A 24,449-nucleotide genomic window follows, 5' to 3' on the forward strand; every position below is an offset into this window, starting at 1 on the left:
GGGCACACTAATCCTCAAATACAAGTCTTCACAAGCAATTTTTTCCTAATATAATGCTCTTTTGCATTTTCCCTCCCCCCCATGAAAACACACATTTTTGGGTCCATGTACACTTTTTTTCCCTGCTGGACTATGTTACAAAATTTGGAGAACTCTAAAAATGGAAAAGTGGCTGTGTTTTCAGCCAAGCATTGCTTTGCGAAGTAAGATTAGACAGGCTCACATTTAAAAATGCATGCCCAATACCCCTACTCTGAACCTAATGTCACATCATTAGATGATGAAAAGGCCACATACGTTCTACATGTGCAAAGGCACAGAAGGGTCCTCGGGGGCAGCTGCCAGACTGCTGCATGTCGTTGCATTTTGTTGATTTGTAAATCTGGAAAACAAAACAAAATATTGAGACAACACAGAACTAGCTACGTATTATCGGCCAGTATCATGTTCCGTAGCCTGCACTATCCATAGCAGACTGCCACCAATTAAAGAGTTTGTTTTTTTATTTCAGGGTGCACATAATTCATGTGTAATGATACCAAGTTGCCCAAACTCCAAAATAAATTACTGTTGCTCAGATGGAACTACATAATAGGACACTGGTCAAAAAGTTTTTAAATAAACATCAAGAGAAACAATAATTTTATATATCCTGGATTGTGCTTTAACTATATGGGTCATTTACAGCACTGGATTTGACACACACAGGTCACTATTAGAAAGTTTACCATGGATATATACACATTAATACTTCAGAGTACAACTGCAGCTGATACTAGATGATACGATATGCAGATGATACCACTCTGATGGCAGAAAGTGAGGAGGAATTAAAGAACCTTGTAATGAGAGTGAAAGAGGAGAGTGCAAAAAACGGTCTGAAACTCAACATCAAAAAAACTAAGATCATGGCCACTGGTCCCATCACCTCCTGGCAAATAGAAGGGGAAGATATGGAGGCAGTGTCAAATTTTATCTTCCTGGGCTCCATGATCACTGCAGATGGAGACAGCAGCCCTGAAATTAAAAGACGCCTTCTTCTTGGGAGGAAAGCGATGACAAATCTTGACAGCATCTTGAAAAGCAGAGACATCACCTTGCCAACAAAAGTCCGAATAGTCAAAGCTATGGTTTTTCCTGTCGTGATGTATGGAAGTGAGAGCTGGACTATAAAGAAAGCAGACCGCCGAAGAATTGATGCCTTTGAATTGTGGTGCTGGAGGAGGCTCTTGAGAATCCCCTGGACTGCAAGGAGAACAAACCTATCAGTTCTAAAGGAAATCAACCCTGAGTGCTCACTGGAAGGACAGATCCTGAAGCTGAGGCTCCAGTACTTTGGCCATCTCATGAGAAGAAAAGAGTCCTTAGAAAAAACCCTGATGTTAGGAAGGTGTGACGGCAAGAGGAGAAGGGGATGACCGAGGATGAGATGGCTGGACAGTGTCTGCGAAGCAACCAACATGAACCTGACACAACTCCGGGAGGCAGTAGAAGACAGGAGGGCCTGGCGTGCTCTGGTCCATGGGGTCACGAAGAGTCGGACACGACTAAACGACTAAACACACATACATACACACAACTGCAGCACCATCCTATGCATGTCTACTAAGAGATAATTTCAACTGGATGCTTCTCAGATAATTGCATACAGGATTGCACCTTACTACTCTTACTATTCAGTCAAAGATAGCTGCATGTATTGACTCTATCAAGGGATCCAGTTTCAGTTCACAAGCAAAGAGTGGACTACACATTCTAAGTACACATTTTCAGATGTATGCATTCTAAGAATTATGCTAAAGTTCTCAACCAGCTAATAAGTACACATTCTCTAACATTTAAATTTGAATCACGCCGCAGAACAAAATCTTGATTAGAATTAAACTGGCCAGAAAAAGAAGAGAATCACAGTTGAATTGCTTCTCTACTAAGTATTTTAAAGGATTCTGTTGATTGACAAGGACAACCATGTATGAACAATACTCACAAACGGCTACAAAACAAATGGTCTTCTTAAAGACCTCAGCAGCATTGTGTACACTAACACTAACTCAGCACCCTTATATGCGCATGGATATAGCACATTCTCGTTCGTTCATTCGTTTAGTGGTTTAGTTGTGTCCGACTCTTCGTGACCCCATGGACCAGAGCACACCAGGCCCTCCTATCTTCCACTGCTTCCCGTAGTTGTGTCAATTTCATGTTGGTTGCTTCGCAGACACTGTCCAGCCATCTCATCCTCGGTCGTCCCCTTCTCCTCTTGCCATCACACTTTCCTAACATCAAGGTCTTTTCCAAGGAGTCTTCTCTTCTCATCAGATGGCCAAAGTACTGGAGCCTCAGCTTCAGGATCTGTCCTTCCAGTGAGCACTCAGGGTTGATTTCCTTTAGAATTGATAGGTTTGTTCTCCTTGCAGTCCAGGGGACTCTCAAGAGCCTCCTCCAGCACCACAATTCAAAGGCATCAATTCTTCGGTGGTCTGCTTTCGTTATGGTCCAGCTCTCACTACCATACATCACAACAGGAAAAACCATAGCTTTGACTATTCGGACTTTTGTTGGCAAGTTGATGTCTCTGCTTTTTAAGATGCTGTCGAGGTTTGTCATCGCTTTCCTCCCAAGAAGCAGGTGTCTTTTAATTTTGTGGCTGCTGTCTCCATCTGCAGTGATCATGGAGCCCAAGAAAGTAAAATCTGTCACTGCCTCCATATCTTCCCCTTCTATTTCCCAGGAGGTGATGGGACCAGTGGCCATGATCTTAGTTTTTTTGATGTTGAGTTGATGTTGCACAGTTCTAGTACTCATTATATCTACTGTTGCAGTTTTAAAAGCCTTCATGTCATTTAGTTCCCCACCATTACTCTAAGCTTTCTTGTGAATGAAGGCAAGACATTAAAACCTTTCTTGTTGCATTTTGGACATCTCTTAACGTGACACAGATCCAGAAACAAAGAAGAAGAAGAGATAAGGAGGTGTAGCAACCTTTGGCCTGTCATCAAGGTGCTGCCTGCATCTTTGTCTAACTGACACATGCATCTTTTGGCCTCCATGTTAGCCTGTTTGACATTTTCATACTCCACCAACAAATTTCCTTTAGCTTGTCCCAGGAAAATCTTATTTCCCAACCTGTATAAGCCAGCAAGGTTCTTACAGATAAAGCATTCAAGACCCCAAGCAATTTTAGCACCTCAAAATTCTCATTTCACTTGAAATATTCTTCAAACAATATGCGATTTCTGTTATAAATATTACAGTATATCATATCAGTACTATATAGTTTTCATGTATTTAAGTAGGTGCTCAGCAAGAAGAAGTGCTCACGATACCTCTGGGTGAAACTGCTGCTCTGTGCGGGTGTGACAGTATTGACATGCATCTCCATTGTCACACTTACTGGGATCTCCCCACTCATCTCCATGTTTCACACTAGGGCATGGGGAGGACCTGCATAAATAAAAAGGTGATGGAACAGAATCACAGATCCAAATTTTATGTATTAATGTCAAGTAAACATATTACTGTCCCAAAAAAGAGATCCTGGTCAAAGGTTTCCCAAGATCTTATCACTGAATTTTCTATGTTGAGTGCCTTCACACTTTGCTATGCACAACTCTCCAAAAAGCAAATGTAAGTGAAGTTGTATCCAAAGTTAAGTACAAATTATTTCAGATCATGTTAAACAGAGGCAGAAGTTGGTAGGTTTCAAGTATGCAAAAAAGTTAAGCCTCAACACTGGAAATGTTCAGGCAAAAAAGTGGCTCATTCTCCATAACACGGTATGTTGTTTTCACTCTTCCAGAAGAAAAGCACTCACAGCAGTAGAAATAGAAGCCAAAATGTCAAATAATTAAACAATGAGCTCTAAGAGTATAGGAGCTTGATGGAGAAATGATGTCTCAGAGAAGTATCTCACTGAGCCTTTTTTTTCTGAAGCACTACGTTTTGTCATGCAACATAGTTTCCACGTGGAAGCAAACAAGCAATTCCCACTCTGAAAATTGTGACAGCGCGGTTTCATCACAGCAACAATGTCTGAACTGACTCCAAGGTTAACTTCAAAGGGAGTTCATTGCTCTCGGTTGGACTAACATTCTGAAAACTACAACCTAGAAGTGAAAGTAGGGGCCCACATTTATTACACGAGTGTCTTAGGAAAAAGAAGTTTTAAGAGATCTGAAGAATGTTAATCTTAATCACAATCTGGGGAGGTTCCTCCACAGATCTGAATCATGTGATCAAACTGGTTTGCAATACAATCTCCTGCTGCAGCTCATTTATTATTTTAAAATTACAAATATCGTTCTACGGGGGGGGGAGTACCCTTTATTTGTCAAAGCTATTCTTATCAACATTATTTGTTACACTTATAGTTCATCTTCCCTCTAATGAGGGAAAGGTGAGGTGCATGGCTCTGGTTCTCCCTCTGGCTTTATACCCACAACAATTCTGTGAAGTAGGTCAGACTGAGAGAGTGTGACAGGACACCCAGCGAGTCTGATAGCACCGGAGATTTGAACCAAAGTCTCCTGAGCTGTAGATCAGTCGAAATCATTAAATCATACTGGCTCTCTGTATCACAAGTCCAATACCAGTTTCTGAAGCACTGTACCTGTATTTGTGTTTCCTAGGGCTCCTTCTTCTATCTTTGCTATTATGATAGTAAGGGCAGGCATAACCCTGGCGACAAAGACGCGGGGGCTTCTTACACTGTTCTGTTTTGTAGTTTCCCAAAACATATGTTGTGTCTGTGAAGACAGGCGTGACTGGTTAATTCAAGATAATAGGCAAATTGGTTCCTACACGAAGACCATTGTGAGAGGAGAAGTGGGCAGTCCAAGAACAATGGACACCCTTGTGTAACATCCTAAGGAACTCACCTTGCCACCTTGGCTCTTCACTGAGTATTTTCTCTATCATAGCATGGCTAGCGGCAACTGCAGACTGACCCTCTATGCCACCCTCTGATGTGGTCTGACCATTCTGCAAAGCCTCCATGGCCTGAAGCTCCCTTAGGGAACAGAGTTAAATGAACAATAGGCAGATAGAGAAGATTCAGAGAAAGAGATGTGTCTACCAGACAGGAATTGCCACAACGCAGGAATTCCCATACATTTTTTAAAAATATATATTTTTTACCAAGCCTACTTTTAGAGATTAAGGGCTCAGATAAGCAGCTCACCCTCCCACTTTTCTGGAGACAAGCTTCACAAATAAAACTGCCCACTTAAACAAGATGCTGCCAGGCATCTCCCATTGCTGGTTCATTAATTCCCTATTCAACACACATATACATTTGCATGCAGGGACAAAGATTCAATGAAGATGGTAAAATCCTGATGGGATCTCAACTATTGTGCCTCTGCCAAGTTATCCCCTAAAGAAATCTACTTAAAACTGTCTTGTCCCATGTATAGTATTCCTATCTCAGAAATACTTTCAGTCTTCATTATCCCCTCAACAAATACAACATTCAATCCCCAAATTTCAACTTCAATATTTTTAGTCTCAGAGAACTCTTGGAAAAGACTATGGTCACCCTTTCTTTAAACATGATCTCCTACATACTTAACAGAAACGAGGGCAGGTTTTTTTTTTTAACCTCTACATGCTTGAAACTCAATACTGTAAAGACTGGAGCATCACTCAGATCTGGGAACCCAGTCAATGCCAAACAGTTACACGTGGGAAGGAGCGGGATACAATTTGCAAGGAAAAGATTACCAATTTGTTCCACTTCCGTCACATTTTCTTTGTGCCCTCCCCATCATGGATTTATGAAGCCTACTTGTTGCATTGTGGGGAATATAAACTAGGGAGGAGGGAGCTGCAGGGGAAACATGTAGGTAGAAAAAGGGTCAGGCATTTCTTCTCCATGCAGAGCATCTCCACTGCAAAGCATATTCTCTCTCTCTCTCTGTGTGTGTAGCAGATCTTGGTGGTCATCAGGATTTTCACATCAGCATCTAGTCCGCACTCAATAATTTTAGGTTATTTGTGTTATTTATATAAATCTGCTTCCAAAAAAGTCAGGGTGAAATCTCATCTTGTTCTTTTAATTGTAAGGTGCTCTTTGACAGTTATATGTGAAGGAGAGAAGTTAAAATGCTGGTTTGGAAAATAGGTTCAATTCATTCCCACCTAACTTGCCTTTATGTGCCCGATGAGTATAATACTGAAGAATTAGCCCATGTTTGGTGATGAGACAGATAGGCACATAGTGAAATTACTCACAGTTACATTTCCACATGGTTCTTAGTCCTTTGATAACTGCCTTACAAAGTCACCTTACAACGTGGTGGTGGGGCAAAACAAATCAGGAACAGGGTATAACAGATTCCTTCACAGAATAAGAGCACAGGAAAAGTAGAAAACATACATGTTGCTTCTGATGTTAAATAAATCTTTATTTATTCATTAGCACTGTATACACTAGTCTGCTTCATTTGGACTTTGCAAACATGCTTCTACGGACTAGACCCTTATTGTGCACTAACCTGATATCATACACAGGGGAGCGGAGGTCATGGGGGCCATGAGCAAAAGCACAATGGAGGCCATTCTTGGTGCAATTTCCTTTAGAGTCAGTCTCATGGATACAGATTCCAGTTTTGTAGTATCGCAGGTGATATCTTCGCTCTGTGTCACCAGTAGTTCTATGCAGGAATGGACACCTAAAAGCAGAGGAGATGGATAAAAAGAGAGTCTGTACAAACCTAAGGGCTAAAGCATGCTCCCGAAAAGTTCTTTTTCAGAGGAGCATAATCCTCAGGATTACCAAATCCAGCACTTTTTTCTTTTGACAATAGAGATGTTAGTAGAATAAGGATATAATCCTCAAGCTATTTGTTTTGAAATACACTCATTAGTTTCTCTAGGATTATTCCAGAGCACCAAACTTTTGATTATAGTTTCAGTACAGAAGGTGGGGATAATTACAAGTAGAGAACAACATAAATTAATATTTTGTTCCAGTTCCTAATGTAGTTTTCCCATATTTCTATATATGATTTTTTAAAAATCATCCTCTCTATAACTACATGTTCGAAACTTCATCTGGTCAAGATATGGCACTGAGAAACTTACTCATCTCCTTCTGGACAGATCCCTGTGGTCTCATCATATTTGGTACAATAAATGTCAGGACTGTAGTTAAAGGTGCCATCCCGACGACGAATAGACCGGCGACGACGCTGGTTGACAAAGTGCCAATGGAAGCATGTGTAGGGCCTGTGCTGTGTACACTTGTGCTGCACAAAAAGCGGACACTGCTCTGTACGAAATTCCTTCAGGTATCTGTGAAGAGAAAGAAATTGGCTTGAGTAGAATGGAACAAGGCAAATTCAGAGGTATTCATCCTGCACTCCAATTGCTTTCTCCAGGTCTGCACTCAAAAGTAATTATTCAAATAAGTTGTTGCACGTATGTGTTTTACAAATAGAAATGGTGAGAACAGATGCTCACCTGCACAGTAAGTACAAGCTGGTTGTGCTTCTGGAAAGAATATACAACTGACTTGAGACCTGCTTAGCCTTTGCTTATTGTATGAAACAGTGCTTCTGAACAGAGCAGAGCATGCTTTCCTGCAAAGGCAAGAGAAGGGAAATGCCTGTAGGGAGAAAGAGTAGCAAGCACAAGAGGCAAGCCCTTGGAGCGATGTGACACAAAGAAGCACTACTGTCTGGAAGCATTCTTCACCCTTCAAATTGCACACAATGATTCTGGGCTACTGGAACAGGGACACTGCTGCGGAATTCTCAGCTAAAAGAACAGACATGAATCACATAATTCTGGGCTACTAGAACAGGAACAGCAGTTGACAGCCTCAGGAAGCACTGTAGCTGTGGATGGGCCTATGGATAGAAGGATTCCTTTCTACTTCCTGGAAGAACAAATGATACATGACTGAGGGAAACAAAGACATCAGTTTGTGGACCTGAAAGGATATCTGGGAGGTCCGTTATCTCCATTACTCAAAACGGCAGGAGCAACAGAGAAGCTTGCCAGACTCACCATGCCAGACTCACTATTATCTCTTCCATCTGATCCACATGGGAACAAATGACATTACCAAATACAATCTTCTACGTATTCTAAGTGACTACAAGGCTCTGAGTAGGATGCAAAGGGCCTTATGGAATTCATGGTTCTTTCTTCACTTCTTCCTGTTGAAGGTCATGGCTCAATAAGAGAGACAGGAATACTTGAAATGAACCACAAGTTGGGCACTGTAATGTTGAATTTTTTTTTCCATTTCTGGATCATGGTCTGCACTTCCACTAAGGAGGACTCTTGACAAGAAATGTATTAAACTTCTTAGGGATTGGGAAGAATGTGTTTTATAGGAATTTGCAAACCTGATAAAGAGGACTTTGAACTGAATCTTGCCAGGAAAGGAGATGGTATTCCGGAGAACACAGAAACACCAAGTACAGTATTAGAAACAATAGTGTCAATGATGCATCAGAAATTGGCACAGTGGTACAGAAATACATTAGTGGATGGAAGAAAACAACAAAAATGCAACTGGAAGGAATAACATTTGGCTTCAAATATCTCTAGACCAATGGAAAGAGACAAACAAGATGAACTTGAACTCCTCGCATAGAAAACTAAATATGACTTAATAAGCATTATTGCCTCAGACGTATTAAATGGAAGAGTATAGCATTCAAAGGGAGAAGAATAAACAGGAAGATAAGATGAACACTATATAAAATTGACGTACATACCAATGAGGATAAGAGAACTTGAAACACAGAAAGATCCATGACTTAAAGAATGGCAAAGAGCACTGGATAAAATTAAAGGAGAGGAAAATAAAAGCAATATCACTATGAGGATCTGCTTACACTGAAGACTTTGATGACACCCTCTCAGACAATGTACCCTCCAATTTTCAGCTTGGCATCTCTGCCATGTGACTTCACCCCCTGCACATAGGTTCCATTGTGATTGGAACCAAAGGGGCTGAAAAAACGATACCTGAGAAGAGGATGAGGAAAGCTCTGTGAAGGGAGGTGCAGCTGCACATGCCTTAGAGAGAACCTTGCTCTCAGATCAGATCACCAAAATTTGAAGAGGAAAGTTGTACTGTAGTACTAATGGAAGACTTCAACTACCTTGGCATCTGTTGGAACTCCACCTCTGCCCTGGATAAAGATCCAGCAAATTCTCTTGCCTTGCTAACAACTTGAATTTCCAAAAAGTGGAATCAATGAAATAAAGGGATCAGTTATGAAGCCTGTCCTTACCAATAGGGCTGATGAAGTTACAATAGTGGGATCTTCGGGTGGAAGTGTCCACAGCTCTTCAGAGTCTCTATGCTGTGGAACAAGAAAGATTAAAGTATTCTGATGCACTCTTAAAGAAAACTGATTTTGAAGTAGCAGGCATCTAAAAGAATTAGTGGCAACTGCCTATGACTCTTTCAAATAAGCTGAGATTTAATAGAAGCAAGTGAGGAAAATGAAACGAGGATGTACCATTGAGTAACAGTACAAACAGCTAATGTCGGTTTGAAGGATGAAAGCTGAGTTAAAGTTAAATATAACAAAAAGAGGCTTTTCAACTCTGCTCAGAGCAAGAAGAAAAATGAAGAACTGGTGGGCCCACTTCATGGAAAGGATGGGAAAATTTAAATGGGTTGCATCCTTTTCATACTTCAAGCTTGGCTATGGGATGGAGACTGCTTTGCTTAGCTCGATGAACAACCTGAAGTGATGTGGAGAGCATGCCCTTACCTGTTTCACTGGGCCCTTTGCTGGCTTTCAATGTTACTGACCATAGTATACTTTTAAAGTGCCCTCTCTCAGAGGGGACTTGGCGGTTCTGACTTGTGGTGGCTCCAATTTTTTGTGGAGAGGCAAACACAGAATGCAGTGCCACAGGACTCCTATTAAATATTGAGGCCTTTGGTTTGTGAGAAATCTTAGTATCTATCTTGCTCCCATGCTATGTAGTATCTTCACCAAAATTTTATGAGAGATTTCCTGAATTGCAAGGATTAACAGAATCAGTGTGTTGATGATTCCAAACACACATTCACTCTTTTTCTTCTCTAAATCCAATAAAGCTATTTAGTTTTAAATCACTACCTGATGTCAGCCAGACAGGTGATCCTGGGCAGCTGAAAGACAGGATCAGAAAACAGGGAATCAATCTGCACTTCATGTGGCTACATTCCCCCCCAAAGACACAGGGCCATGGTTTGGGTGTACTTCTGGTTTCAGCATTGGCCAGGAGCATATCAGCATAGCTTAGGCCAGTGGTCCCCAGCCTTTTTCGAACCGTGGACTGGTTTAGCATGCGGGGGGGGGGCATCCTTGGGTGGGGCATGTGTGTTTCCATGTGTGCAGGAGCAGGGCATGTGTGTGTCTGTGTGTGTATGTGGGGGGCATACATGCATGCATGTGGGGGCATGGGGGGCAGATGTCTCTGCGGCCTGGTCCTGCCAAGGCAACAGCCCGGTACCGGGCCGCAGACTGGGGGTTGGGGACCCCTGGCTTAGGCTACTGAGTCAAATGCTCTTAGATGTCTGAGGTATCCCTAATAAAACATGCCCAGGACTTGAAAAATGCACTCATCCACTCGTCTGTGACGAGTGAAAAATGCTGCTGGACGAGTCACAGCTCTCTCCCTCCCTGCCTCCTTCCCCTCCCTCTCTCTCTAATCCTGCACTCCTCCCCTCCTATTGCAAAAGAAAAACTGCCCTCTTCTCGCAAGAAGAGAACTTGAGTGGTACATAGAGATATAGCTCTGCAGGAGAACATAGAGTAGTCCCATGCTGGTGAATATGGAGATTCCCTGCTCCCAATTTCACCCAAACAAGGACACATCCTGGGGTGGAGGGAACCATGGCTCTTTAAGAGGCTGGGTGCTTTTGCTTTCGGTTTTATTTTTGCTGGAGGCATTCAAAAGAAATGCATTCAAAATACAAGCTTCATGACCCCACAGGCACACAGGTAATAAGGCAACCCAAGTCTGAGGGTATAAATCAGTGATTCCCAATCCCAATAAATTGCAAGGCTACACACTGGTCATGCTGACTGGTGAAAGTTTTGACTGACTGGTGAGACATTCTAAAATTTTTCAAGCCCTGAACATGCCTCACATATGCTCTGCTTGGAATACTGTACTCTAGCACACTCTTATGTGGGGTTACATTTGTGTGAATTCACATGTATGTGTTCATTTTATGCCTGCATGAATCTTGGAATCTTCTAGAGCTTAAAGAAGTGTTAGGACACACCCACTCCATCATACATGCTCTGTGCCCTGAGGGCAGTCCCCAGTTCCACCAGCCTGCCACTTGTATAGAAAAACAGTAGGAGTTGTGGAGAAGACTGAGGTGAAGTCAGATGGGTTATGTTAATTGATAGATGACTACTCAAAGAACTACAGTTACAAATAAGCAACCTGTCCTCCTCCTTTGTGGTCCCCGTGAAATCACATATACAGTCATGGTGAAAAATATTGGCACCCTTGCAATTCTGTCAGAAAATGCAAGCCTTCTCTCCGAAAATTGTTGCAGTTGCAAATGTTTTGGTACTCACATGTTCATTTCTTTGGTTTGCATTGGAACAACACATAAAAACAGAAATGTCAAATCTGATACAATCCTACACAGAAACCCAAAAATGCACTGGCTAAAATTATTGGTACCCTGTCTAAATTGTAAGAAATCATTGCTTTTCAAGCATGTGATGCTCCTTTAATTTGTGACTTCCTCTATGCTCCTTTAATTTGTATTTAGACACACCTGTGGCAAGTAAGAGGTGTGGGCAATATAGTAATCACACTTGCAACCAGTTAAGATGGAGACAGGTTAACTCAACTTTTGTGTTGTGTGTGACACTGAGCATGGAGAAAAGAATCAAGTGTAAAGAATTTCCTATGGATTTGAGAGAGAAAATTGTGGAAAAACATCAACAAGGCTACAAGTCCAACTCCAAAGATCTTAATGTTCCTGTGTCCACTGTGTGCAATATCATCAAGAGGTTTACAACCCATGGCACTGGAGCGAACCTCCCTAGACGTGAACAGATGAGCAAAGTTACTGAAAAATTACAATACTTCCCAAGAAATTCAAGCTGATCTGCAGACACAGGGTACAACAATGTCATCTCACACTATCTGTCACCATCTGAATGAAAAGGGATGCTATGGCAGGAGACCCAGGCGGACATCACTGCTGACCCAAAGACATAGAAAAGCAAAACTGAAGTATGCCAAAACTTATGTGACAAAACCACAATCCTTCTGGGAGAACGTACTGTGGACAGATGAGACAAAAGTAGACCTTTCTGGTAAAGGACATCACGGCACTATTTACAGAAAAAGAAATGAGGCATTCAAAGAATATAGTCCCTACAGTCAAACATGGTGGAGGTTCAAAGATGTTTTGGGTTTGCTTTGCTGCTTCTAGCACTGGGTGCCTTGACTGTGTGAACGGTATCATGAAATATGATGATTATCAAAGAATTTGGGGGTGCAATGTAAGTGGCCAGTGTCAGAAAGCTGCATCTCCACCAGAGGTCATGGGTCTTCCAGCAGAAGACCCGAAACAAACTTCAAAAGCACTCAAAATTGTTACAAATAAAGTGCTGGAAAGTTCTTTCTTTTTTTTTTAAGAACTGGATGTTACATACAGCACGGATGTTACCTGTCTGTCATGGGTTTGGAGGGAAAGTTCCATCCTATGGGGAGTGGAAGGCGGGACATCAGGAGGAGGGGCTGTACTGTATATATATGTGGAGCGTGTGTGGAGAAGTTTGGAAGCTGGAGGCGAAGCTGGAGGAGAGCTGAGAGAAGAAGCTTGAGTGGGAGTCTGTGTGTCAGACAGGGTACTACTGTGTGTCAGTCAGTACCAACCTGATAGGTTCAGGTGTCTGTATGGTTAGCCAGAACTGATAGGTTCAGGGTCTGTGCTTCAAGTTAAGTGTTCTGTGTGAACCAAACTGTGTGTATGTAGGATTGAGACTAAGCCACGTTACTGTATCTTATTCACTTGATCATTTTATTTTCCCTGTGTGTTATGTAAATAAACCTTATTCCTTTATTTGTTAAAAATCCATCCCTGGTCTGTGTGACTTCTTATAGGGAATGGTTGGTGGCAGCTTAGTGAAACTGTGGCATATCCCAGTAGGTCTGGGGTTGTCACATTGGAAAGTTCTGAAATGGCCAGCAATGAGTCCAGATCTGAATCCCATGACACACCTATGGAGAGATCTCAAAACAGCAGTTGGGAGAAGGCATCCCTCAAATCTGAAGGCCCTGGAGCAGTTTGCAAAAGAAGAGTGGTCCAAAATTCCAGTAGAGAGGTGTAAAAAACTCATTCATGGTTACAGGAAGCAATTAATTTCAGTTATTTTTTTCCCAAAGGAGGTGCTACCAAATATTAAGTTAAGGATGCCAATAATTTTGGCCAGTACATTTTGGGGTTCTACTTGCGAACGGAACTTCAATATACGAGCGGAAAAAAGCACGAAATTTGAACTTTCAGTTGACCGTTGGCCAGCGAAGAGGCTGCTTGTCTGCAATATCGCTTGTCCAAGTGGTTAGAGTGTGGATAGGGAGTGAGTCTTCAGCACTGGTACTGCCTAGTACTGTACAGTACTGCCTGGTACTGTACGGACTGTATTTTTTTGGCTTTTTTAAATTTTTAATTTTTAGATTTTGACTTTCTTTTTTTAAACAGAGAGACTGCCTGTTCTGGGTGAGTACACTGTATTTACTGTACTGTACAGGGTTTTTTGCAGCTTGGGGGGGGTAGGACTAGGTGGGGGGTTATGTTTCTGTGCTCTGATGGATCTTTATTGATTGGTTGGTTGGTTGGATGGATTTCTATCCCGCCCATCTAGACCAAAGGTCTACTCTGGGCAGTTCACTGTAGATTTTAGTTTTAAAATGTTTGTGGGTAAAATGTGGCTCTAAAGTCTGTTTTAAAATCAGAAAATACAGTAGAATATTCCGCGAGGGGCTGTGAAGGTTGTAGATGCAGGCAGCCAGGCTTTAAAATGGAGTTTAGACTCAAGTCTCTACCCCCCCATGCTCTCTTTCTGTGATGACGAGTTCTGTGCTGGAATACAGTACAGTAATGGTTGCTGGTTGTTGATGCAGGCAGGCTGTAAAATGCAGTTTAGACTCAAGTCTCTACCCCCCTCCCTCTCTATGCTCTCTTTCTGTGATTAGGAGTTCTGTGCTGGAATATAGTAATGGCTGCTGACTGTTGGTGTAAGCAGGCTTTAACATGAGAGTTTAGACTCAAATATCTCCCCCCCCCCATACTCATCATTTTTGTGATGAGTCTTTTTTTCTTGAAATCAGAAAATATTCTGTGAGGGGCTGTGCTGGCTTGTTTGCTCTAAAATGCAGTTTAGACTCAAATGTGTTTTGTTAAAATGTGTTTTAGACTCCACACTCTCCCCACATTGTCTTCTCTCTCTCTGCCTTCTCTCTTTTTGTGGTTAAAAGCACAAACATTTGTCTGAGGGGCTTGTGTGCCCCAGTGATGATCTTCTTTCTATCTTTCCTCTTTTCCCCATTGTTCCCTCCCTCCTTTCTTGCCCTTTTTTAACCTAAAAGGTGCTTGGCTTGGTTGAAAAGGTGCTTTTCAAGGTGTTCTGTTTTAAAGGTGTTCCCTCCCTCCCTGCCTTTTTTTTTTTACCTAAAAGGTGCTTGGCTTAGGTTTGTTTTGTTTAAAAGCTGCTTGTTTTTAAAGGTGTTCTGTTCAGAAGGTGTTCCCTGCCTCCTCCCTCCTTTCTGCCCTTTTTTGACCTAAGTTCATTAGGTCAAAAGAAGAAACATTCTCCCCCTAGTGGTAGAGGACGGATTAAACGGCTCCTATGGGAACTAATGCTTCGACTTAAGAACGGCGCCTCTAGATAAGAACGAAAAACAGCCGGAACGGATTAAATGGTTTTCAATGCATTCCTATGGGAAATTTTGCATCTACTTACAAACGTTTCAACTAATCTTCTGGGACGGATTAAGTTTGTAAGTAGAGGTTCCACTGTACATGGCCTGTATTGGTGAGAAAGTGGATGAGCCTAGAAACAGACTGGTAGTCTTGTTACCTGGCATCATTTGGTATTGGTAATAAGATGGCGGTCACTTCAGGTCAGGAAAGAAGATACAGCACCAGGAAAAATTGAAAAAGGTATTTCAACTCCTTATGACAATAGTGATATTTGCTCAGACCCTTTATTCTTGAGGATCAAGCCCGATTCTAAGGAGGATACTAAGGAGGATCTTGAAAAGTGAGTGATTCCTCTGTTGGAGCAGCCCTTTCATTGGGTGGTAAAAGCTTAGCCAACGCTTGCTGGAGTTTTGCTGTTATTATGGTCTTTGTGTCACCAACACGTTCTTTAATACAAAGCCTCAACACAAAGTTTCCTGGAGATATCCAAGATCAAAGCATTGGCATCAGCTTGATTTGATCCTCACTAGTCGTTCTAGCCTATCTAGTATTACGATCACACGCAGTTACCAGAGTGTGATACTGATTATTCCCTGGTGTGTAGCAGAATAAAACTGCAAACAAAGAGATTGTATCACACTAAAAAGGAAGGAAGACCACATATAGATATCAACAAGATCCTCAATCAAAGAAAAGTGGAGGAATTTGCCCAAGCGCTTCAGGAAACCCTTCCAGGCCCAGCTGATGCGAATGCACCTGAACGATGGGAACACTTCAAGAACGCTGTTTATAACACTGCCTTGTCCACATTTGGCAAGAAGACCAAAAAGACGTTTGACTGGTTCGAAGCTCATTCGGAGGAGCTGATTCCAGCCATTGAGGATAAGAGGAGAGCTCTAGCAGCATACAAAGCCTGTCCTAGTGAGTACAACTTGCAGGCTCTTCGAGCTGCTCGTAGCCAAGTCCAACAGACTGCCAGGAGATGTTCCAATGACTATTGGCTTCAGCTCTGCTCTCAGATACAGATAGCAGCGGACACAGGAAACATCAAGGGAATGTATGACGGTATCAAGCAGGCCTTAGGTCCAAAACAGAAGAAATCTGCTCCCTTGAAGTCTACTACAGGCGTGATCATCCAGGACCGAGCACAGCAGATGGAACGCTGGGTGAAGCACTACTCTGAGCTATATTCTAAAGAGAATGTAGTAACGGAAGAGGCACTAAATAACATTGAGTGCCTGCCTCTCTTGGAAGAGCTGGACAGTGAACCAACTTTAGCAGAAATAAAAGCGGCCTTGGATTCCCTTGCCTCTGGCAAGGCACCTGGAAAGGACAACATCCCCGTTGAAGTTTTGAAGTGCTGTAAAGAGATCATCACCACTGAGTTGTATGAACTCTTTTGTCTTTGCTGGAGAGAAGGTGGAGTACCACAGGACATGAAGGACGCAAACATCGTCACATTGTATAAGAACAAAGGCGACAGGGGCGACTGCAATAACTACCGTGGTATCTCTCTTCTCAGCGTTGTAGGGAAGCTGCTGGCCCGTGTTGTGCTGAAGAGACTTCAGGTGCTTGCAGACAGAGTGTATCCAGAATCACAGTGTGGTTTTCGAGCTAATAGACGCACCACCGACATGATATTTTCCCTCAGACAGTTGCAGGAGAAATGCAGGGAACAACAACAGCCACTCTTTGTGGCCTTCATAGATCTCACAAAGGCCTTTGACTTGGTTAGCAGGGATGGACTTTTTAAAATACTTCCCAAGATTGGATGTCCACCTCAACTCCTTAATATCATCAGGTCCTTTCATGAGGAAATGAAGGGCACTGTAGTTTTTGATGGCTCAACATCAGATCCCTTTGACATCCGAAGCGGAGTAAAACAAGGCTGTGTCCTTGCGCCGACCCTGTTTGGGATCTTCTTTGCTGTCATGCTGAAGCAGGCCTTTGGAACTGCAACAGAAGGTGTCTATCTCCGGACTAGATCAGATGGAAAGCTCTTTAATCTCACTAGATTGAGAGCGAAGACCAAAGTCCAACTGAAATGCATGCGGGACTTCCTCTTTGCTGATGTTGCAGCCATTGTTGCCCACTCTGCTGAAGACCTCCAACAACTCATAAATCATTTTAGCAAGGCCTGCCAAGACTTTGGACTAACTATCAGCCTGAAGAAAACACAAGTCATGTGCCAGGGCGTGGACTCACGTCCCTCTATTACTGTCTCCATGCAAGAACTGGAGGTTGTTCATGAATCTGTGTACCTTGGCTCAACAATCTCTGACACTCTCTCCCTAGATGTCGAGCTGGATAAACGCATTGGGAAAGCAGCTACCATGTTCTCTAGACTCACAAAGAGAGTATGGCTTAATAAGAAGTTGACGGCATACACCAAAATACAGGTCTATAGAGCCTGTGTCCTGAGCACACTCCTATACTGCAGCGAGTCCTGGACCCTTTGTGCACAGCAGGAGAGGAAGCTGAACACCTTCCATATGCGTTGCCTCCGACGGATTTTTGGTATCACCTGGCAGGACAAAGTTCCAAATAGAGTAGTCCTAGAACGAGCTGGAATTTTCAGTATGTATACAATATTGAAACAGCGCCGCCTACGTTGGCTTGGGCACGTCGTGAGAATGGCTGATGGTCAGATTCCAAAAGATCTCCTGTATGGAGAATTAGTGCAGGGAAGCCGCCCCCGAGGGAGACCACAGCTGCGTTACAAGGACATCTGCAAGCGGGATCTGAAGGCCTTAGGAATGGACCTCAACAGATGGGAAAACGTGACGTCTGAGCGTTCAGCCTGGAGACAGGCGGTGCATCATGGCCTCTCCCAATTTGAAGAGACACTTGTACAGCAGACCGAGGCAAAGAGGCAGTCCCGAAACAAGCAAAACCAGGGAGCTGGACAGGGGACAGATTGGATTTGTCTCCAGTGTGGAAGGGATTGTCACTCTCGAATTGGCCTTCTCAGCCACACAAGATACTGTTCCAAGACCTCCATACAGAGCACGATACCATAGTCTCTCGATACTGAAGGATGCCTACACACAAAAAAGCTTAGCCAGGGCTGCTGGGTAAGTTGGCTCCATGTGGGTGAATGACTAAAGGCTGAGGATGATATCCTATTCTGAGCCACCCTCCAATGCCAAGCTGAGGCAAACCAGGTGTTCATCCTCCTCATCAAGTTTGTTGGCTGCCTCAATATGGGGTGAGGGGCAATGAGGGACAACAGTGGTGTTTTGGGCAGAGATGTTTGGCCCTTGGATTTCTTGGTTCAACCCTTTTTTGACTAAGAGTTGGGATCGGTAGGTTTCTTTTTATTTTCTGCATCAATGGGAACTGAGAACTGCCCTCAGAGTAAGGAGCACATTTGGTAGAGAAGGCATACCCTAACACAGTGGTCCCCAACCTTGGGCCTCCAGATGTTCTTGGACTTCAACTCCCAGAAATCCTGGCCAAAAGAGGTGGTGGTGAGGGCTTGTGGGAGCTGTAGTCCAAGAACATCTGGAGGCCCAAGGTTGGGGACCACTGCCCTAACACTTCTTTAAGCTCTAGAAGATTCTGAAGATGTTCATGCAGATGCAGAAATAATCCATATGTGTAATTTCACAGAGGCCATGAAGAACATATAGAAACTCCAGATGGTCCGAAATACTGCAGTTGCACTGTTGACTAGAGTTTGCTGCATCAACTATGCCATCACTTTCTTATAACACTATCTTCATACCATAGTTTGCAGGCATAGCTGAAGCACTGATTATGATCTATAAGGAACTATAACACTTCAAATCTAGGTTACCTGAAAAGCTATAATCTTCCATATGAGCCTCTTGAGCTTTAAGATATTTAGTAGAGGCTTATCTCTTAGCCTTATCACTTTTAGAAACATATGATAGAATGCATTTTATTAGCATATATAAATTGCATGTTTTGAATTGCTTGATTAAATTGCAAGTTTTATTATGTTTTAATATTTGAACTTGTGTTGTAACCGTATTTTTATTTACTGCTACTGTGAGACACTTTGAGTCTCATTTCAGGCAGAGAGGCAGAATATGAATCCCGTAAAGAAAGAGAAAGAGAGAAAAAAAGAGAGAGAGAGAGAAAAAGAGAGAGAGATGAACAGAGCCCATTTTAACATTCATCATATGTAATAATTAGAAAAATATTAATATTTTGCTCTATTCCTTATTTGTTTCAATAGAATATCGATGCCACCTAGTCCAATGAGAGCTGAAATCCCAAGTACTTCTGAACCAAATCGATACCTTATCAGAAATACAGTGGTGCCTCATTTAGCGACATTAATCCGTGCAGGGAAGAACGTTGCTAAGAGATTTCATCGCTAAAAGGAATTTAAAAGCCCATAGAAACGCATTAAAATGCCATTAATGCGTTCCTATGGGCTTAAAAACTAATCTTAAGCGAAAATCCTCCATTGCGGCGGCCATTTTCGGTGCCTCTAAAGCGAGGCAAAACAGCGGGCGGCCATTTTGTTTACCCAGCGGTCATTTTGGAACCGCCGATCAGCTGGCCGAAAATGGGGGATTTGCGATGATCGCTTCCCTGCGATCATCGCAAAGCGAATTTTCCCCATAGGGAACATCGCAAGGCAATCGCTTTTGTGATCGCAAAAACAGCATCGCAAAGCGATTTCTTCGTTAAACGGGGCGATTGCTATACGAGGCACCACTGTATGCAGGAAGTTGGAAAACTCTTCCTTTAGAAGGCTTTTCCATTGGAAAATAGAATTTCAGTGTGCAAGATACAAATGACAGTAAATATCTAACCGAATTTGGCTCATATAGGTTCTGTAACTACATTAGTGGGGCACTAACCATCTGTTTGGGCATGTTTGATTATCTAGAGCAGCAATGGCGAACCTATGGCACGTGTGCCACAGCTGGCACGCAGAGCCCTCTCTGCGGGCACACGAGCCATAAGTCACCAGATTGCTACCCCCGGCAGCAAAACCTGAGGAGGCAGCTGCAGCCGTGGTCCTAGCGCCCCAACAGGTGGCAGGCCAGGTTCCAGAGCAGCTGGTGCTGGCGGGGGTTGGTCACATTTGCAGGCGGATCTGGAGTGGGGTCTGGACACACCTCCATGCCCGGGATTCCCCCTTCTGCTTCCGCCACCACCCACCAGGTTTTTTTTTCCCTCCCCAGTTTGGGCTCTTGGGCTCAAAAAGGTTCGCTGTCACTGATCTAGTGTCTCAATTAAGTGGCAGCACTAATACTGACCAGCCCTTTTGAAGGTTGGCTACAGTTGCAGATGGTGCAGAACCAGCCTCTAGGCCAAATTTTGCTTGATCAGAATTTCCCATCCCATTACAAGGAAGAGTCAAGTTGCCTGCGTGTCACAGATTAATGGCCAGCTGACCTTTCCTAATAAGGCATGTCATTCACATGGAACAGCAAATAAACTCACTATAACAGAATGGTGAGATCTATAATGAGTATTAGTTGACTGACAGTGGAAGCAGCTGGGCCTACACTGCCTCTCAAAACATACTAGATGCTGCAAAATGAAACTCTAAAATGCTTCAGCAGGAAGAGTTGCTAAGAGCATCTAGGTAGTAAACAGGAATGCCTCACCCTCCTATCTCCCAGCCCTTTTTTTCACATTTCCCTAAGACCCTTCTGTAATTTTCCCTTAACGGTTACCAAAAACAATCAGGTTTATGGCGAGAATACAAAACAATGCACAGATTTCTACATACAGGCTCAGCAACCTCTTTTTCTCCTTCTCCTCCCATTTTTATAAGAAAACTTCACATCAAGCAAAAAAAATGCATGTCTTAACTGATGCAAACATCCTGAGTTTAGCATGGAAGGTATTTCAGTGCAATAACAATCTGTTTTGTACTGATTCAGATAAGAGTAATTCTCAGCCTCTTTTTTTGCCATGGCGATAATATGAAAGAAATATCAGCTGAATCAGGATTGTATAAGTTACACAACAAATCTTATAAGGTGGTGTGTGGGTTTTTGCAGTTTGGGTTTGGGTTATGTGGGGGGTTATGTTTCTGTTCTCTGATGGGTCTTGCAGACCCTTTCTGCAAGGGTCTGTGCTGGCTGGTTTACTCTAAAATTGAGTTTTGTATTTTTGTTTTAAAATCAGAAATGTTTTCGCAAAGGTCTGTGCTGGCTGGTGAGCTCTAAAATGGAGTTTAGTCTTTTGGTTTTAAAATCAGAAATGTTTTTGCAAAGGTCTGTGCTGGCTGGTGGGCTCTAAAATGTTGCTTGGTTTGGTTTAAAACGTGTTGGTGTAAAATGTGTGGGTTTAAAATCTGTTTTAGACACCAAACTACCCCCCCATTGTCTTCTCTCTCTCTGTCTTCTCTTTTTGTGCTTAAAAGCACAAACCTTTGTCTGAAGGGTCTGTGTGCCCCAGTGATGACCTTTCTTTCCTCTTTTCCCCATTGTTCCCTCCCTCCCTCTTTTCCTGCACTTTTAAAAACCTGTTTATTTATTTATTTATTTATTTATTTATTTATTTATTTATTTATTTATTTATTTATTTATTTATTTATTCATTCATTCATTCATTCATTCATTCATTCATTCAATTTATATCCCGCCATTCTGGTATATTCTACCCCTCTGTGCGGCTAAGTCCAGAGTGGTAGAATATACCAGATGGTATATAACCTAAGTCATCTTAGGTTAAAAAAATTATCCCCCTAGTGGTAGAAGACAGATTAACCAGTTTTGCATTAGTTCCTATGGTAACTAATACTTTAACCTACAACCGGTGCTTCTACATACAAACAAAAAACAGCCGGAACAGATTAACCGGGTTTCAATGCATTTCAATGGGAAATGCTGATTCGACATACATTTTGACTTATGAACATCTTCTGGGATGGATTAAGTTCGTAAATCAAGGCACCACTGTATACCGTTCTCTTTCCTTGATTGTGGTACGGTAATGGAACTATCATATCAATGTCTGAGATCAGTGGCAGGTTGTTTTTTTTAACTAGAGTAACATTTTTTTAACCAGTACTCTGGTTAAAAAACAACCTGCCACTGATAGTTTTTTTTTTTATTCAATTGCATCTATTTTTGATTCAATTGCATTTTCCTTAAGGATCAGGTTTGTAAAAGGAAATGTGGACTGTCTAAGATTCTCACACAGGAAGGCAAGGTTGTAGCTGTGAATGAGACACCTTCCACTGACTAGCTGGCCAAAATGCCTCTTGGACAGAGACAGTCCATAAAACTACTGTATCCATAATGTTGCAAACCAGATAAGATTACCTCAGCATGTTTTATTAGGGGCTAAATACTAACATGCACTGGATTATGGAGAAAGCCAGAGAGTTCCAGAAAAACATCTACTTCTGCTACCCTGACTATGCAAAAGCCTTTGACTGTGTTGACTACAACAAACTATGGGAAGTTCTTAAAGAAATGGGAGTGCCTGAACACCTTATCTATCTCCTGAGAAACCTATACAGTATGTGGGACAGGAAGCAACGGTTAGAACTGGATATGGAACAACTGATTGGTTCAAAATTGGGAAAGGAGTACGACAAGGCTGTATATTGTCCCCCTGCTTATTTAACTTATATGCAGAATACATCATGCGGAAGGCTGGACTGGAGGAATCCCAAGCCGGAATTAAGATTGCCGGAAGAAATATCAACAACCTCATATATGCGGATGATACCACTCTGATGGCAGAAAATGAGGAGGAATTAAAAAACTTCTTAATGAGGGTGAAAGAGGGGAGCGCAAAAAGTGGTCTGAAGCTCAACATCAAAAACAAAAAAACAAAAACAAAAACAAAAACAAAAAAACTAAGATCATGGCCACTAGTCCCATCACCTCATGGCAAATAGAAGGGGAAGATATGGAGGCAGTGGCAGATTTTACTTTCTTGGGCTCCATGATCACTGCAGATGGTGAAAGCAGCCACAAAATTAAAAGACGCCTGCTTCTTGGGAGAAAGGCAATGACAAACCTAGACAGCAAAGGTCCGCATAGTCAGAGCTATGGTTTTTCCAGTAGCAATGTATGGAAGTGAGAGCTGGACCATAAAGAAGGCTGACCGCCAAAGAATTGATGCTTTTGAATTGTGGTGCTGGAGGAGATTCTTGAGAGTCCCCTGGACATTCTGAAGGAAATCAACCCTGAATGCTCACTGGAAGGACAGATCCTGAAGCTGAGGCTCCAATACTTTGGCCATCTCATGAGAAGAGAAGACTCCCTGGAAAAGACCCTGATGTTTGGAAAGTGTGAAGGCAAGAGGAGAAGGGGACAACAGAAGATGAGATGGTTGGACAGGGTCACTGAAGCTACTAACGTAAATTTGACCAAACTCTGGGAGGCAGTGGAAGATAGGAGGGCCTGGCGTGCTTTGGTCCATGGGGTCACGAAGAGTTAGACATGACTTAACGGCTAAACAACAACAAATACTTTAAATATTTCTCAGAAACAGCAGTTGGTTCAGAAATTAACTTCTATAGTATATCACAGAAATGAGTACACCCCCTCACATTTCATAAATATTTTAGTATTTCATGTGACAACACTGAAGAAATTACACTTGGCTACAATGTAAACCAATGAGTATACAGCTTGTATAAGAGTATAAATATGCTATCCCCTCAAAAGAACGGATAATGTCCAAATTGGGCCCAAGTAGCCATATTCCCTCCCTGATGTCGTGAGAACTGTTAGTGTCACAAGTCTCAGGTGTGAAGGGGGAGCAGGTGTTATCGCTTTCACTCTCTCAGACTGGTCACTGGAGGCTCCACATGGCACCTCATGTAATGAACTATCTGAGGATCTGAAAAAATGAATTGTTGCTCTACATAAAGATGGCCTAGGCCTAGGCTATAAGAAGATTGCCAAAACCCTGAAACTGAGCTGCAGCATGGTGGCCAAGACCATACAACGGTTTAACAGGACAGGTTCCACTCAGAACAGGCTTCGCCATGGTTAACCAAAGAAGTTGAGTGCCCATGTTCAGCGTCATATCCAGAGGTTGGCTTTGGGAAACAGACCCAGAAGTGTTGCCAGCAGAGGTTGAAGTGGTGGGGGGTCAGCCTGTCAGTGCTCAGACCATACGCTGCACACTGCATCAAACTGGTCTCCAGGGCTGTCATTCCAGAAGGAAGCCTCTTCTAAAGGCGATGCACAAGAAAGCCCACATACGGTTTGCTGCAGACAAGCAGACTAAGGACATGGATTTACGGAATCATGTCCTGTGGTCTGGTGAGACCAAGATAAACCTATCTGGTTTATCTTGGTGTCAAGCATGTGTGGCGGCAACCAGGTGAGGAGTACAAAGACAAGTGTGTTGTGCCTACAGTCAAGCATGGTGTCAAGGTCGGCACTGAGGAGCTACAGTTCATTGAGGGAACCATGAATGCCAACATGTACTGTGACAAACTGAAGCAGAGCATAATTCCCTCCCTTCGGAGATTGGGCCGCAGGGCAGTATTCCAACATGATAACAACCCCAAACACACCTCCAAAACGACCACTACCTTAATAAAGAAGCTGAGGGTAAAGGTGATAGA

General features: G+C 42.7%; 1 protein-coding gene across 7 annotated transcripts in view; it reads right to left on the minus strand.

The window, feature by feature from the left end:
* Positions 1 to 24,449, minus strand: part of UNK (unk zinc finger) — a 74,664-nt gene that overhangs the window by 26,921 nt on the left and 23,294 nt on the right. For 6 of the 7 annotated variants that reach the window (XM_078386015.1, XM_072990527.2, XM_078386016.1 and 3 more), the window contains exons 2-7: positions 7,084 to 7,293; positions 6,495 to 6,671; positions 4,878 to 5,008; positions 4,610 to 4,745; positions 3,327 to 3,444; positions 298 to 382 (exon numbers count right to left, since the gene is read on the minus strand). In XM_078386015.1, the coding sequence (XP_078242141.1) occupies positions 298 to 382; positions 3,327 to 3,444; positions 4,610 to 4,745; positions 4,878 to 5,008; positions 6,495 to 6,671; positions 7,084 to 7,293 (857 nt within the window). The remainder of the gene's footprint in view (positions 1 to 297; positions 383 to 3,326; positions 3,445 to 4,609; positions 4,746 to 4,877; positions 5,009 to 6,494; positions 6,672 to 7,083; positions 7,294 to 24,449) is intronic. The other variant, XM_072990529.2, reaches the window with a different exon arrangement.

This window comes from Pogona vitticeps, chromosome 2 (assembly GCF_051106095.1).
Source record: "Pogona vitticeps strain Pit_001003342236 chromosome 2, PviZW2.1, whole genome shotgun sequence".
Taxonomy (NCBI): domain Eukaryota; kingdom Metazoa; phylum Chordata; class Lepidosauria; order Squamata; family Agamidae; genus Pogona; species Pogona vitticeps.